Source organism: Centropristis striata, chromosome 1 (assembly GCF_030273125.1).
Source record: "Centropristis striata isolate RG_2023a ecotype Rhode Island chromosome 1, C.striata_1.0, whole genome shotgun sequence".
Taxonomy (NCBI): domain Eukaryota; kingdom Metazoa; phylum Chordata; class Actinopteri; order Perciformes; family Serranidae; genus Centropristis; species Centropristis striata.
This window is the reverse complement of record NC_081517.1, coordinates 46,072,255-46,086,840: the sequence shown is the minus strand read 5'-3', so window position 1 is coordinate 46,086,840 and position 14,586 is coordinate 46,072,255. Positions and strand designations below refer to the sequence as shown.

The window sequence follows — 14,586 nt, the reverse complement described above, 5'->3', positions numbered from 1 at the left end:
TGTCTGCAGGACCTGCAGACACCTGCAGGACCTGCAGACCTGCAGGTGTCTGCAGGTCCTGCAGACACCTGCAGGTCCTCCAGGTCTGCAGGTCCTCCAGGTCAGTAGGTGTCTGCAGGTCCTCCAGGTGTCTACAGGTCTGCAGGTCCTCCAGGGGGTCTGCAGGTCCTCCAGGTCTGCAGGTCCTCCAGGTGTCTGCAGGTCCTCCAGGTGTCTGCAGGTCCTCCAGGCGTCTGCAGGTCCTCCAGGCGTCTGCAGGTCCTCCAGGTGTCTGCAGGTCCTGCAGGTCTGCAGGTCCTCCAGGGGGTCTGCAGGTCCTCCAGGGGGTCTGCAGGTCCTCCAGGTGTCTGCAGGTCCTCCAGGTGTCAGCAGGTCCTCCAGGTCTGCAGGTCCTGCAGGTCTGCAGGTCCTCCAGGTCCTGCAGGTCCTGCAGGTCTGCAGGTCCTCCAGGGGGTCAGTGTTGTCTCTCAGGACGAGTCTTGGGTCGAGTCTTTGTGTTTTCGTCTGGCTGCTGTTTAAAGTTGGACCAAATGTGCATGCTCCTTTCTCCTCTCTGCTCCTCTGAATGTATATTTAAAATGTATATTTATGTCCAGGGGACGTGTGTCCGTGTGTCCTGACGCTGTGGGGACGTGTCTTCTGTCTTGTGTCCCCGTTAGAACGAAGGACAAAGAGACTTTGGGTGCTAACGGTGCAGCTCGTCGTCTTCAGAGGGATTTTTCCACAAACTGTTTGTTACGTCAGATCTTTGACCGCTTTAGGAGAACGCTGAGCTCAGTATTCACCCTGTGACGGACGCTGTTATTATTATTAGAATATTATGATAATAAATATTATTATTATTATTATTATTATTATTAAATATGATAACAGACAGCCAGATGGGTCAACGTTTGAATGTTTACTCCAATTTTAGAGAAAAAGCTGCATGTCAAACTGTATTTTGATGCTGTGCCTTTCGATATACATTTCTAAGTGATATTTCTATTTTGCTTTGCAAATGTAAACTGTTGTGTATAAAATACAGTTATGGGCATAAATGACTGTTTGTTTTGTTGTTTTTATAAACCACTCTGATTTTTGAAACGTTGATTAACAACTTTATGTTGATGGTTCTCGTCTGAAATGAGACGCTGCTTACTTTTTATTTTTTTTATTTTTCCGTAGTTTTGACTGATGTTAAATATATACACTAAAGAACTTTAAAGGTCTTAAAGTCTTTCTGGATTTGACTTATAAAGATAAAACTCTACAATATAATAATACAATACAATAGCATGTTTTTATGTTGAATATAAATTATTATATTCTCAAAAACCAAGAACTTTATTACATCAACAGGGTCGTTTTCATTAAACATTAACATTAAAACATGCATATAATAAAACATCTTTATAAATACTGTAGTTGCAGTTAAACAGACTCATAGATATTAATAATGCCTCAGAACAGTAATCATCCTATAAATACTTATAAACTATCATGATATTTAATAATCTGATCACTGACTGGTTCAAAGATCTGGAAAAAACAGACTGAGAAATGATCAATATCTGGTTTTACTATTTATAGATTTGTGTTTGAGTGAAATTAACATTTTTGTTTTATTCTGTAAACTATAAACAACAACCCAAATTACAAATAAAAATATCTTCATTTACAGCGTTGATTTGCAGAAATTGACGAAGATGTCGAGTTTTCAGACGTTGAATAATGCAAATAAAGCAAATTCATCATTTTTAAACAAAACAATACTAATGTTTTAAAGTAAAGTAAAGTTCAGAAATCAGTATTTGGTTTTAATTTCTCTGATTTTCATCTTTCATGCGTCTCGTCTCTCCACCGTCCTTCACAATAAAATAAAAAACTACAAGCAGCTCAGCTGAGTTTGATTATGATTATGATTATTTACATGTATATTTTATTTTGTACATTTAGAGAAAATCAGATTCTGACTGGAAAATCAGGAAACAAAGTTCTTTAGAATTTGGCCATTTATTGATTATTTAACCAGAACACATAGTCTGAGGTTATAGAAGTGCTCTTAATAGAAGAAAAAAACTTTTATTTTATTTATTTATCTTTATTCCTGTCTCTGTTTATTTTTGATTGATTTTATTTACAATTTTTTTTACTCCTGTTTCTGTTTATTTTTTATTTACTTATTTTTATTCCTGTCTCTGTTTATTTTTTTATTTTATTTTATTTTATTTATTCATTTTTATTCCTGTCTCTGTTTATTATTTATTTTATTTTATTTATTTTTGTATTTATTTATTTTTATTCCTGTCTCTGTTTATTTTTTATTTATTTTAGTTTATTTACTTATTTTTATTCCTGTCTCTGTTTATTTTTTATTTATTTATTTTAGTTTATTTATTTTTTTTATTCCTGTCTCTGTTTATTTTTTATTTACTTATTTTTATTCCTGTCTCTGTTTATTTTTTTATTTTATTTTATTTTATTTATTCATTTTTATTCCTGTCTCTGTTCATTATTTATTTTATTTTATTTATTTATGTATTTATTTATTTTTATTCCTGTCTCTGTTTATTTTTTATTTATTTTAGTTTATTTACTTATTTTTATTCCTTTCTCTGTTTATTTTGAATTTTTTTTACTTTTGAAAAGTGTATACATGTTTGGGTAGATATATATGGGCATAATCTTTTTTTCTTTTCTTTTTTTTATTTATTCTCCTACATCTGTCTACTTTTTATTTACATACATAAATTAATCTCAAATGACCTTTTTATGTAAATAAGTGTTTTGTGTCTGTGGTGACTGATGTGTTTTATGTTCAAAAAGAGTCAAATCAATAAAACGAGTTGAAAGACAGAAAGAGTTGATTAACTCTTGCTGGTAAACATTCCAGCAGGACGAAAGGGCAAATTCCATTTTCACATTTTTCCTCTTTGTGCTGAATCTCTGCAGTCTGACAGCAACACGACAAGGAAGAGAAGGAAGTGAGTAGCTCTGTCATTTACATTTATTTATTATATATTATATTTAATGACTATGTAGATTAGAGTATTCTCTGGTTCTAAACTTTAAAAAAGGTCTAAAACCAGATCAAACAGTAAATCTGAGGGAAAAATATGATAAAAACCAGATCAAACAGTAAATCTAAAGGTCTAAAACCAGATCAAACAGTAAATCTGAGGGAAATGATCTTGCTGCATGGACAGATAATTTACCTTGACAAGATTTATTAAATTAAGATTATTAAATCTAGAAATAAGCATGTTGAACACTTAAAATAATAAATTAACTCTTAAAACCAGATAAATGATCTAACACTTCTAAATCTAAAGTCTAATTTATCTGGTTTTAAGAGTTAATTTATTATTTTAAGGACAATTTTTCCCTGTTTTTCTGACTTTTTTTTCTGTTTTTCTTGGTATTTTTCCCCTTTGTTCTTCTGACTCTTCTGATTTTCTGACTTGTTTTTTTCCTCTTTTTCCGACAATTTTTTCCTGTTTTTCTGACAATTTTTCCTGTTTTTCTGACATTTTTCTATTTTTCGTGTTTTTTCCCCCCTGTTTTTCTGACTACTTTTTTTCCTGTTTTTCGTGGTATTTTTTCCCTGTTTTTCTGAATATTTTTTTCTGCTTTTCTGAATTTTTTTTCTCTTTTTCTGACATTTTTTTCCTGTTTTTATTAAATCTAGAAATAAGCATGTTGAACACTTAAAATAATAAATTAACTTAAAACCAGATAAATGATCTAACACTTCTAAATCTAAAGGTTTTTTTTATCTTGGTAAGAACCAAATAATCATCAGGTCACTCTGCTCGGGCCAGTTCATCACTGCTGGCAGCTTTACTTTATCTGGTTTTATATATAAAACTGATATTCCAAAGTAATAATTTCTTTTTTCAAGCATCACTAAAAAATCATAACTTTGACATAATTTGACCTCTTCACATCCTTAAAACAAGCAGCCAGATGAATCAATAGTTTTATGATCAATGAACCAATAGAAGTGTGTATTGTTGTGTAGTGTGTATGTCATTAACTAGAACATTAAACTGACACTTGATATTTAAACATTTAACATGAAACATTTAACAACAATCAATAAATACAAAACTAGAAAATGTCCTCTGGGTAAATAGTGAAAGGGCCACTACTGCCGGTGTGTGTACACTATGATGAGATTCTTCAGAGATTTATAACAATTAATACTAGTATTGTTATGATACTATATAATATACAAGGAGCACACCTACAACAAGCATTCCTTTACAAGTATTTATTTATACAGCAACCTATGACCTTTAACCTCAACATGTGTGTGTGTGTGTGTGTGTGTGTGTGTGTGTGTGTGTGTATCTGTAACTGTAATCACATCAAAGGATCAAAGGCTTTGGGGTCGACCAATCAGAGCAGAGCAATCAACCGAATTAACTGCAGCTGTAGAATGTTCCTGAACAGTGACAGCAGCCAGAGGTGGACAGACTGGAATTTCTGGCCTCGAACAGAAAGCATTTTTGGCAAAACCATAATACCTATCATTGATCCGACTTCACTTTGAGCGTCCTGAGTTCTTCCTGAACCTCTACATATGTTTTTTTTTAAGAAAAATTAAGAAATAGCTTTGTTAGAGCGATCTAAAAAAAACTGTTACATCTCCCTTTTTCAGAAATCTTCCTGTGTTTTTAATATGGGAGCCAATGAGGCTGTTGGTGGTGTTGGTGGATCATCTGTGCGTCGTACGCCCAAACTATAACTCTGACAGCTTTACCAGAGGATTGTGAGGGAGAAGACTAATTTTCCTACGTATATTTTTATTATTGTGGTGTTTCAGGATGAGTTCCCACCCAGCGGAGCTCTCCATCCCTCCGTTCTCTCTGACCCGGCTGGCCCGGCGCTGGCTGGAGGAGGACACGCCGACCTTTGACCCTGCGGGTGTGTGTGTGGGGGATGGGCAGGTGGAGGCGTGGCTGCTGTGTAAAACGCCTCACAGCGTCCTGGCAGGAAGTCCGTTCTTCAGCGCCGTGTTCAGGGAGCTCGGCTGCTCCGTGGACTGGAAGCTCCAGGAGGGACGCCTCATCGGTAGGAACCAATCACTGGCCTCCACAGGAACATGATGATCAATAAATACTGATTATAATACATGATGATCAATAAATACTGATCATAATACATGATGATCAATAAATACTGATCATAATACATGATATCACACTAAATACTGATAATAATACATGATATCAGAATAAATACTGATAATAATACATGATGGAAGAATAAATACTGATAATAATACATGATGATCAATAAATACTGATAATAATACATGATGGAAGAATAAATACTGATAATAATACATGATATCAGAATAAATACTGATAATAATACATGATGGAAGAATAAATACTGATAATAATACATGATGGAAGAATAAATACTGATAATAATACATGATGATGAATAAATACTGATAATAATACATGATGGAAGAATAAATACTGATAATAATACATGATGGAAGAATAAATACTGATAATAATACATGATGGAAGAATAAATACTGATAATAATACATGATGGAAGAATAAATACTAATAATAATACATGATATCAGAATAAATACTGTAAATCATATTAACATAATATCATAATAAATACTGTAAATCATATTAACATAATATCATAATAAATACTGTAAATCATATTAACATGATATCAGAATAAATACTAATAATAAAACATGATATCAGAATAAATACTAATAATAATATATGATATCAGAATAAATACTGTAAATCATATCAACATGATATCAGAATAAATACTGTAAATCATATTAACATGATATCATAATAAATACTGTAACCCCCTGGAGGAGAAACCGGTTGTTGCCATAGCGACTAATAAAAGATGCTCAGCTCACTGCAGACTTTATTCTGTTTCTTATTGTCTAATAGATTCTTTATTGTTTAAAATGTTCGACTCACTTCAAAAGGTTTGTGAGAAAAATAAACTGGATTTAAAAAAAAGCAGAAATAACATTTTCATGTTCAGTTTTCATATCAACATGAGCCCCAGTGAGAGGAAATGAAACCTTCACACTTTTGGTGAAAATTACATTTATTTTAGATATTAAGGTTCATAAACATCACATGAACACACATCAACTAAAAGCACCAGATACTCTGATGAAAAGGTGTTAAAAACCAGATAAACAGTAAATCTGAGGGAAATGATCTTGCTGCATGGACAGATAATTTACCTTGACAAGATTTATTAAATTAAGATTATTAAATCTAGAAATAATCATGTTGAAAAAGACCAAAAAAAAACTAGCCTGGCTAACACCAGACTATTCTCAAATGAGGTCTAGTCTGGGAACCAGCCGTTCATTTCTCCGTAGAGGAGGTGTGGTCTACGATCCTCCGGAGCCGTTTATTGGACGCTTAGAATGTCTATCAAAGCGTCTGTAGGTAGCTCTTAGCCAATCAGATCAGTTCTACCAGATGACGTAGTAGAGCAACAGAGATGGATGTTTGTTGTGTGTGTGTCTGTGAGAGAGTGTTGCTGCTGCTTTGCTTCTCCAGTTCTCGCTTTCTGCAAGATTATTTATTTTCACGCTTTATTCCCCCTCATGTCATTCAGCCACACATCCACTGATTTTATGGGCAATAAACAAGCTGCTGGGGGTCTCTGGGGGCTCCGCTGTCCCCCGGCTCGGAGCCAGATCACCATGGTTACGCTAGCGGGGCTAGTAGCTAATAGCCCCGCTAGCGTAACGCCACCGAGAGACCTTTCGCCTTTCAACTTTGGCTCTAAACTATTTAAAACACCATCTACAGCTAAAGAGAGTTTCGCGTCTGCAGCAGCCATGTTGGATCCGGAAAACTACAAAACTACAAGCTTCCGTCTGCCGAGTAGTACGCGTCATCGTCTCACCGTCCCTCCCCGCTCTGTGATTGGATCCTAAAACAGGACTAAGAAACGGCTCTGGTTTCCAGACTGGATGGAGATTCGAAATTAAATTCGAGCGCGCAAGGCAGTCTGGGTATACCCAGGCAAAAAAAAAAAGACACAAAAAAGACACAAAAAGAACATAAAAAGACACAAAAAAGACACAAAAAGACAAAAAAGACAAAAAAGACACAAAAAAGACACCATAAAGACAAAAAGACGTAAAATGACCCAAAAAGACAAAAAAAACCTCACAAAAAAACGGACACAAAAGACGTAAAATCACCAAAAAAAAGAAAAAAGGCAATAAAACACCAAAAAAGACACTTTTTATCTTGGTAAGAACCAAATAATCATCAGGTCACTCTGCTCGGGCCAGTTCATCACTGCTGGCAGCTTTACTTTATCTGGTTTAAGAGTTAATTTATTATTCTAAGTGTTCAACATGCTTATTTCTAGATTTAATAATCTTGGTCTGTCTAATCTGGTGGTTCTGGTCTTCTGGTCCTGGTTAGTCTAATATAAAGGTTCTGGTCCTGGTGTGTGTCTAATATAAAGGTCCTGGTCCTGGTTAGTCTAATATAAAGGTTCTGGTCCTGGTGTGTGTCTAATATAAAGGTCCTGGTCCTGGTTAGTCTAATATAAAGGTTCTGGTCCTGGTTAGTCTAATATAAAGGTTCTGGTCCTGGTTAGTCTAATATAATGGTTCTGGTCCTGGTTAGTCTAATATAAAGGTCCTGGTCCTGGTTAGTCTAATATAAAGGTCCTGGTCCTGGTGTGTCTCCTCTTCAGGTCCAGGGGCCCTCACCCTGACGGCGGTGGTGCGGGGCCCGGCCCGGGGCCTCCTGCTGGGGGAGCGGCCGGCCCTGAACGCCCTGGCCCGGGCCTCGGGGATCGCCTCCCGCTGCTCCCGGCTCCGGGCTCTAGCAGCAGCAGCAGGCTGGGGGGGCGAGCTGGCCGGGACCAGGAAGACCACGCCCGGCTTCCGCCTGGTGGAGAAGTACGCCATGATGGTGGGGGGCGTGGCCACGCACAGACACGACCTCAGCGGGATGGTGATGCTGAAGGACAACCACGTCTGGGCCTCAGGGAGCATCACACAGGTACAACACCTGCACAGGTACACAAAGGTCCTACAGGTCCTACAGGTACTACAGGTGCAACATCACAAAGGTCCTACAGGTCCTACAGGTCCTACAGGTCCTACAGGTCCCAGAGGTCCTACAGGTCCTACAGGTCCTACAGGTGTAACATCACAAAGGTCCTACAGGTCCCAGAGGTCCTACAGGTCCTACAGGTGTAACATCACAAAGGTCCTACAGGTCCTACAGGTGTAACATCACAAAGGTCCTACAGGTCCTACAGGTGTAACATCACAAAGGTCCTACAGGTCCTACAAGTCCTACAGGTCCTACAGGTCCCAGAGGTCCTACAGGTCCTACAGGTCCTACAGGTGTAACATCACAAAGGTCCTACAGGTCCCAGAGGTCCTACAGGTCCTACAGGTGTAACATCACAAAGGTCCTACAGGTCCTACAGGTGTAACATCACAAAGGTCCTACAGGTCCTACAGGTGTAACATCACAAAGGTCCTACAGGTCCTACAGGTGTAACATCACAAAGGTCCTACAGGTCCTACAGGTGTAACATCACAAAGGTCCTACAGGTCCCAGAGGTCCTACAGGTCCTACAGGTCCTACATACACTGAAAACACTGAAAACACTAAATCTAAGTCAGATTAAATATCTCAGGGGATTTCTGCTTATTTTCTGTCTGATCAGATATTTCTTCTTAGTCAGCAGTTTTTATTTTAGACTGTTTCACTCGTTTGATATAGAGATTGTTATTTCAAAAATTTGAAGACAAATATTCTACATCCAGATAAAAATCTTTGTATCTGTGTGAAGAAAAGTTGACTAGTTTTTATTGTGACTTTGCTGGTTTCTATAAATATAATGCCTATCACATCATTATGTCCAGATGATGGCTCTAGCATTTACTGATTATTAATTCAACAATATTTAGAAACATATTGAGAAAATAGGTCACGTGTTTCATTAGAATCAATAAAAGTCACTTGTTATCAGTCAGAATACACTAATTCTAAGGTATTTGTGGTTCATTAGATTAGATATTTTACTGGTTTTGGAAAGTCTTGACAAGACACATTTTAGATAATTTAGATATTTTTAAGCATTTAGGGTTAGGGTTAGCATTTAAGCTTTTTTGTACTTCTTTCCTTGTTTTTAAGAGCTGACTTTTTTCAGTGTAGAAACATACGCTGCAAAAACCATGGATTGTAAGCAGTGAATCTCTTATACAGTATCATTTCATATTCAGAGTCCAACAGTTAAACACAGGACGACTTGTTGAGCTCATAATGCTTCATAGAAATCATCCAAACAGTTTAGAAATCAGACGTTCCTCTTTCTGTTTCACCACCGACACGCCTCTTCACCAGGTTCTGCTTAGTTGGCGTCTGTTGGTTACAGGGACAAGTGAAGATGGGGATTAGTGTTAAAGATTATAATTATTATTATTATTATTATATATAAACATATATTGTATATATATTTACAGATTATGACCCATTCCTTTGCTTCAGTGTCATTAAAGTAAATACGGGCCCACTGTTCACAGGAAAAATATCTGCTGAACTGACAGTTTATGTGGGATTATTATTATTATTAGACCGACGATTAATCACTTAGCAACAGTTTCCACCGTGATCCGTGATCACCTAGCAACAGATCAAACACGGGAGACGCAACTGTGGCCGCTGATCATAAACAAACCAGCATGGCTAATTATGCACAGCGTCTCCTGATCATAAACATCATCATGGTGAATTAACGGCATCACTAACTGTGCACAGAGTCTGGTGCTTGTTGTAAACGAACAAAGATCGCTAAGTGGCCCCCGCAGCTCGTTAAGAAGAGCCTCCGGCCCCCACGGCTCGTTAAGAAGAGCCTCCGGCCCCCGTGGCTCGTTAAGAAGAGCCTCCGGCCCCGCGGCTCGTTAAGAAGAGCCTCCGGCCCCCGCAACTCGTTAAGAAGAGCCTCCGGCCCCGCGGCTCGTTAAGAAGAGTAAGAACGAGTCTCCAAAAGTCTCCAATAACACCAGAAAAAGTCACTAAGGGAGTCTGAAAAGTCGCTAAACTTAGCAACAAAGTCTCTAAGTTGGCAACACTGCTTCGCCGGCTTTTACAAATGTTGCGTGTTGTTGTGGCGTCCAGTACTACGTCACATCCTGCTTAGCGTTCTATCCAATCAGTGACCAGGCTGTTTACAGGGAGAATAAAGACCCTGCTCTACTACAGGGACTAAAGAAGTCCTGACAAAAGACTGCTACGACGGATCATATATGTAAAACATCCTGTTTTGTCTGATTTTGTTTTCTGAAACTGAATTAACTCATTTATCATTTTACGTCTTTTACTGTCATGGTTTAGCAGTTTTTCACCCTAAAATCTACAGACATTTTTTACAGTGTATGTATTTATATATAAATGTTGCAAACGTGAAACTGTCATGAGTTCAGATGTTCAGATGTTCTCCTGTTGGTTCCTGTTGGTTTTCTGTTGGTTCCTGATGGTTCCTGTTGGTTCCTGTTTGTTCCTGTTTGGTTCCTGTTTGTTCCTGTTGGTTTTCTGTTGGTTCCTGATGGTTCCTGATGGTTCCTGTTGGTTCCTGATGGTTCCTGTTGGTTCCTGTTTGTTCCTGTTGGTTCCTGTTTGTTCCTGTTGGTTTTCTGTTGGTTCCTGATGGTTCCTGATGGTTCCTGTTGGTTCCTGTTTGTTCCTGTTGGTTTTCTGTTTGTTCATGTTGGTTTTCTGTTGGTTCCTGTTGGTTTTCTGTTGGTTCCTGATGGTTCCTGTTGGTTCCTGATTGTTCCTGATGGTTCCTGTTGGTTCCTGTTGGTTCCTGATGGTTCCTGATGGTTCCTGTTGGTTCTCCAGGCGGTGAAGGCAGCTCGCTCCGTCTGTGGTTTCAGCAGTAAGGTGGAGGTGGAGTGCTGCTCAGCAGACGAGGCCAGAGAGGCGATCAGAGCCGGAGCAGACATCGTCATGCTGGACAACTTTCAGCCTCAGGTAATATTAATGGAATATTAAGGAAATATTAAGGAAATATTAATGGAATATTAAGGAAATATTAATGTAATATTAATGTAATATTAAGGTAATATTAACATAATATTAATGGAATATTAAGGAAATATTAATGGAATATTAATGGAATATTAAGGAAATATTAATGGCATATTAAGGAAATAATAATGTAATATTAATGTAATATTAAGGAAATAATAATGGAATATTAATGTAATATTAAGCAAATATTAATGTAATATTAATGTAATAGTAAGGAAATAATAATGTAATATTAAGGAAATAATAATGGAATATTAAGGTCATATTAATGTAATATTAATGTAATATTAATGGAATATTAAGGAAATAATAATGTATTATTAATGCTCACTTCTGGTTTTTAATGCCTGGTTTCCTCTCACACTGCAATAAGGTGTCTAAAAACCAGATAAAACACCAAATCTGAGGGAAATGATCTTGCTGTATATATATGAGAAAAAAATGACAAATTATGTGAGAAAAAAATCACAAATTTAAAAGAAAAAAATCTCAAATCTAAGAGAAAAGAAATCACAAATTATGTGAGAAAAAAATGACAAATTTGTTGTAACTATTGTCATAACTGTGCACCTTATGCAGTGGTACTTTCCATGTGGTTGTATAGTTACTATATATTGATTATATTTATTGAACGTCTGTAGGAGCTCCATGTGGTTGTATAGTTACTATATATTGATTATATTTATTGAACGTCTGTAGGAGCTCCATGTGGTTGTATAGTTACTATATATTGATTATATTTAATGAACGTCTGTAGGAGCTCCATGTGGTTGTATAGTTACTATATATTGATTATTATATTTATTGATTATATTTAATGAACGTCTGTAGGAGCTCCATGTGGTTGTATAGTTAATATATATTGATTATATTTAATGAACGTCTGTAGGAGCTCCATGTGGTTGTTTAGTTACTATATAATGGTTATATTTGATTTAATGAACGTCTGTAGGAGCTCCATGTGGTTGTATAGTTACTATATATTGATTATATTTAATGAACGTCTGTAGGAGCTCCACGCTGCAGCCGAGGCCCTGAAGCAGGAGTTCCCAGCGGTGGTGGTGGAGGCCAGCGGAGGAGTGACTCCAGAGAACTTGTCTTCATATTTCTCGGGTCATGTGGACGTGGTTTCTCTGGGCTGCATCACTCAGGGCTGCCCCGTGGTCGACTTCTCTCTCAAGGTTCAGAAACCTGCAGCTCTGAAGAACGACCAGCACCAAGAATAGAGTCTGACTGATTATATAGATATCTGATCAACAGAGGAAGCTTTTTATAGTGCTGCTGTGGTTTACTGCTGCTACAGCCTGAGAATTAATTCACACCATCTCTTCTCACTGTGTCATCAGTCATTTGATCAAAGGGAAACACAAACAAGACTGTAGTTGTTTCTCTGCTGCAGAACCACTGCTGTTAGTTAAAATAATCACAGAAATACAGAATAATAAATAAATAATACAGAATAAAAGAACAACTATGGAAGATTCAATAAATATTGAGTGTTCAAAGTAAACTTATAGTTTATCACCTAGTATTTAGAAGTGTTGTTACTCCAACATTCTTATTCAAACTGAAATATTTTCTCACTAACAGTGATTAGACACGTCCACTGTAAAAAAAGGTCTAAAACCAGATCAAACAGTAAATCTAAAGGTCTAAAACCAGATCAAACAGTAAATCTAAAGGTCTAAAACCAGATCAAACAGTAAATCTAAAGGTCTAAAACCAGATCAAACAGTAAATCTGAGGGAAATGATCTTGCTGCATGGACAGATAATTTACCTTGACAAGATTTCTTAAATTAAGATTATTAAATCTAGAAATAAGCATGTTGAACACTTAAAATAAGAAATGAACTCTTAAAACCAGATAAATGATCTAACACTTCTAAATCTAAAGTTTTCTTTATCTTGGTAAGAACCAAATAATCATCAGGTCACTCTGCTCGGGCCAGTTCATCACCGCTGGCAGCTTTACTTTATCTGGTTTAAGAGTTAATTTCCCTCAGATTTACTGTTTTATCTGGTTTTAGACCTTTTTTTTTTTTTTTTTTTACAGTGCAGATATTTTAGTTTCCAGGTTTTGAGGTTTTCCTTTGGTGGACTCCAACTCCAGTTCAAATATTAGTCCAATACAAGTGAAAGTAAAAGTAAAAGTACTTTTAGAGTACTTGCTTTTGAAAATACTTAAGTGTTCAAAAGTACATTTTCTGTTAATGTAAACTTATTGTTGTATTGTTGCCACAATTCATTTACAGAAGCTAATTATTCTGAAAAACCTACTGAATGATTTGTAGCATAAAGCTAAAGTATAAATGTTTATTTATTTCTCTACTGAGTTTAAGAGTTTCAAGTTCCTTTAACTTCACCTGGTTCCTCGTTGACCATGAGACTAATAATAAAGAATACACAGAATGATGCTGTGAGAAGTTTCATATGGGAACTAGTTTACTAGGATTGTTTCAGGATGTTTTCAAATGTATTTTTCAGGCGTTTTGTGCACCAAAGCGAAGTGCCGATATGTTGCATTATATTCTAAAGATGTCAGAAATCTCTACAGCTGATATCTCAAACACTCGGAGGGAAAATATGTGTTTTTGCTTCAATTAATTGCTAATTTAAAATGTCACAGTAATGCATCATTAAATATATTCCAGAAACAAAATGGATAACTGTTTGTCATGAGTACTTTTACTTTAAATGCATTTAGCAGCGACCACTCATGTTGTAAAGAGTCTGAGCTGGACCTGAAGGGTCGAGAGCTCTAGTTGTGGTTTGGTGCTATTTAAATAAAAGTGACTTGAATGAACTTTGCTCTGTTTCACATCTATGAGATCATGGAATCAGTTTTTATTGTGTATTATAGCAGATATATGGTGGAGGTTAACTATAAAGTGTAAATCAATATGCTACACAAAAACAATAAATACAAAACTAGAAAATGTCCTCTGGGTAAATAGTGAAAGGGCCACTACTGCCGGTGTGTGTACACTATGATGAGATTCTTCAGAGATTTATAACAATTAATACTAGTAATGTTATGATACTATATAATATACAAGGAGCACACTGTCGTGTAATTTGCTGGTCCAAGTTGTAGGTCAAATAGCTCATAAATCAGTCTTTAAAGGAGTCCAATTGGAAAAAATGACTTCTCTATCTTTAACAGTTATTCAAAAGCCCAAAAAAACTCTCTAACAGGTCTCAAAAATCTTCAAGCAGGAGTCCAAGATGTTGTGACAACACTTTATTATCGATAAAAAGTGGAGAGAACAAATATAATACACACAAGGTGCAGTCCATAAGCTTTCTAACTCGAAATGAAACTTACATGAGGTTTTATAGAGAATTCACACACACATGTCCATCCTATCATACATATTCATTATGACCTTTCCTCCAATAAAATTTGTTGATTCTTTAGATTTCTCCTCCTAGGGGCTGCTCCAAACGTCATTTTATTCCGTTAATATCCGCCCCCCTGGGTGCAGGTGGCATTACCTCATCTC

General features: G+C 36.5%; 1 protein-coding gene and 1 long non-coding RNA gene across 2 annotated transcripts; both read left to right on the top strand.

Moving 5' to 3' along the window:
- The first annotated feature begins 134 nt into the window (after nt 1–134).
- Nucleotides 135–1,088, top strand: LOC131968418 (uncharacterized). The gene is made up of 3 exons (XR_009394040.1): nt 135–165; nt 278–314; nt 425–1,088. It is a non-coding gene; the product is annotated as an uncharacterized LOC131968418 (long non-coding RNA).
- A 1,802-nt stretch (nt 1,089–2,890) lies between these two features.
- LOC131963104 (nicotinate-nucleotide pyrophosphorylase [carboxylating]-like) lies at nt 2,891–12,954 on the top strand. The gene is made up of 5 exons (XM_059328282.1): nt 2,891–2,966; nt 4,811–5,058; nt 7,723–8,033; nt 10,890–11,021; nt 12,092–12,954. Exons 2-5 carry the CDS (start codon nt 4,812–4,814, stop codon nt 12,305–12,307), a joined length of 906 nt encoding a protein of 301 aa, XP_059184265.1. The 5' UTR covers nt 2,891–2,966; nt 4,811; the 3' UTR covers nt 12,308–12,954.
- The last annotated feature ends 1,632 nt before the right edge of the window (nt 12,955–14,586 follow it).

Bases quoted from the DNA above. Each gene is read 5' to 3' on its own strand.
- LOC131963104 (XM_059328282.1), top strand. From the start codon at position 4,812: ATGAGTTCCCACCCAGCGGAGCTCTCCATCCCTCCGTTCTCTCTGACC. The intron at 5,059-7,722 runs GTAGGAACCAAT...TCTCCTCTTCAG, and splicing joins CCAGGAGGGACGCCTCATCG to GTCCAGGGGCCCTCACCCTG. The intron at 8,034-10,889 runs GTACAACACCTG...TTGGTTCTCCAG, and splicing joins CCTCAGGGAGCATCACACAG to GCGGTGAAGGCAGCTCGCTC.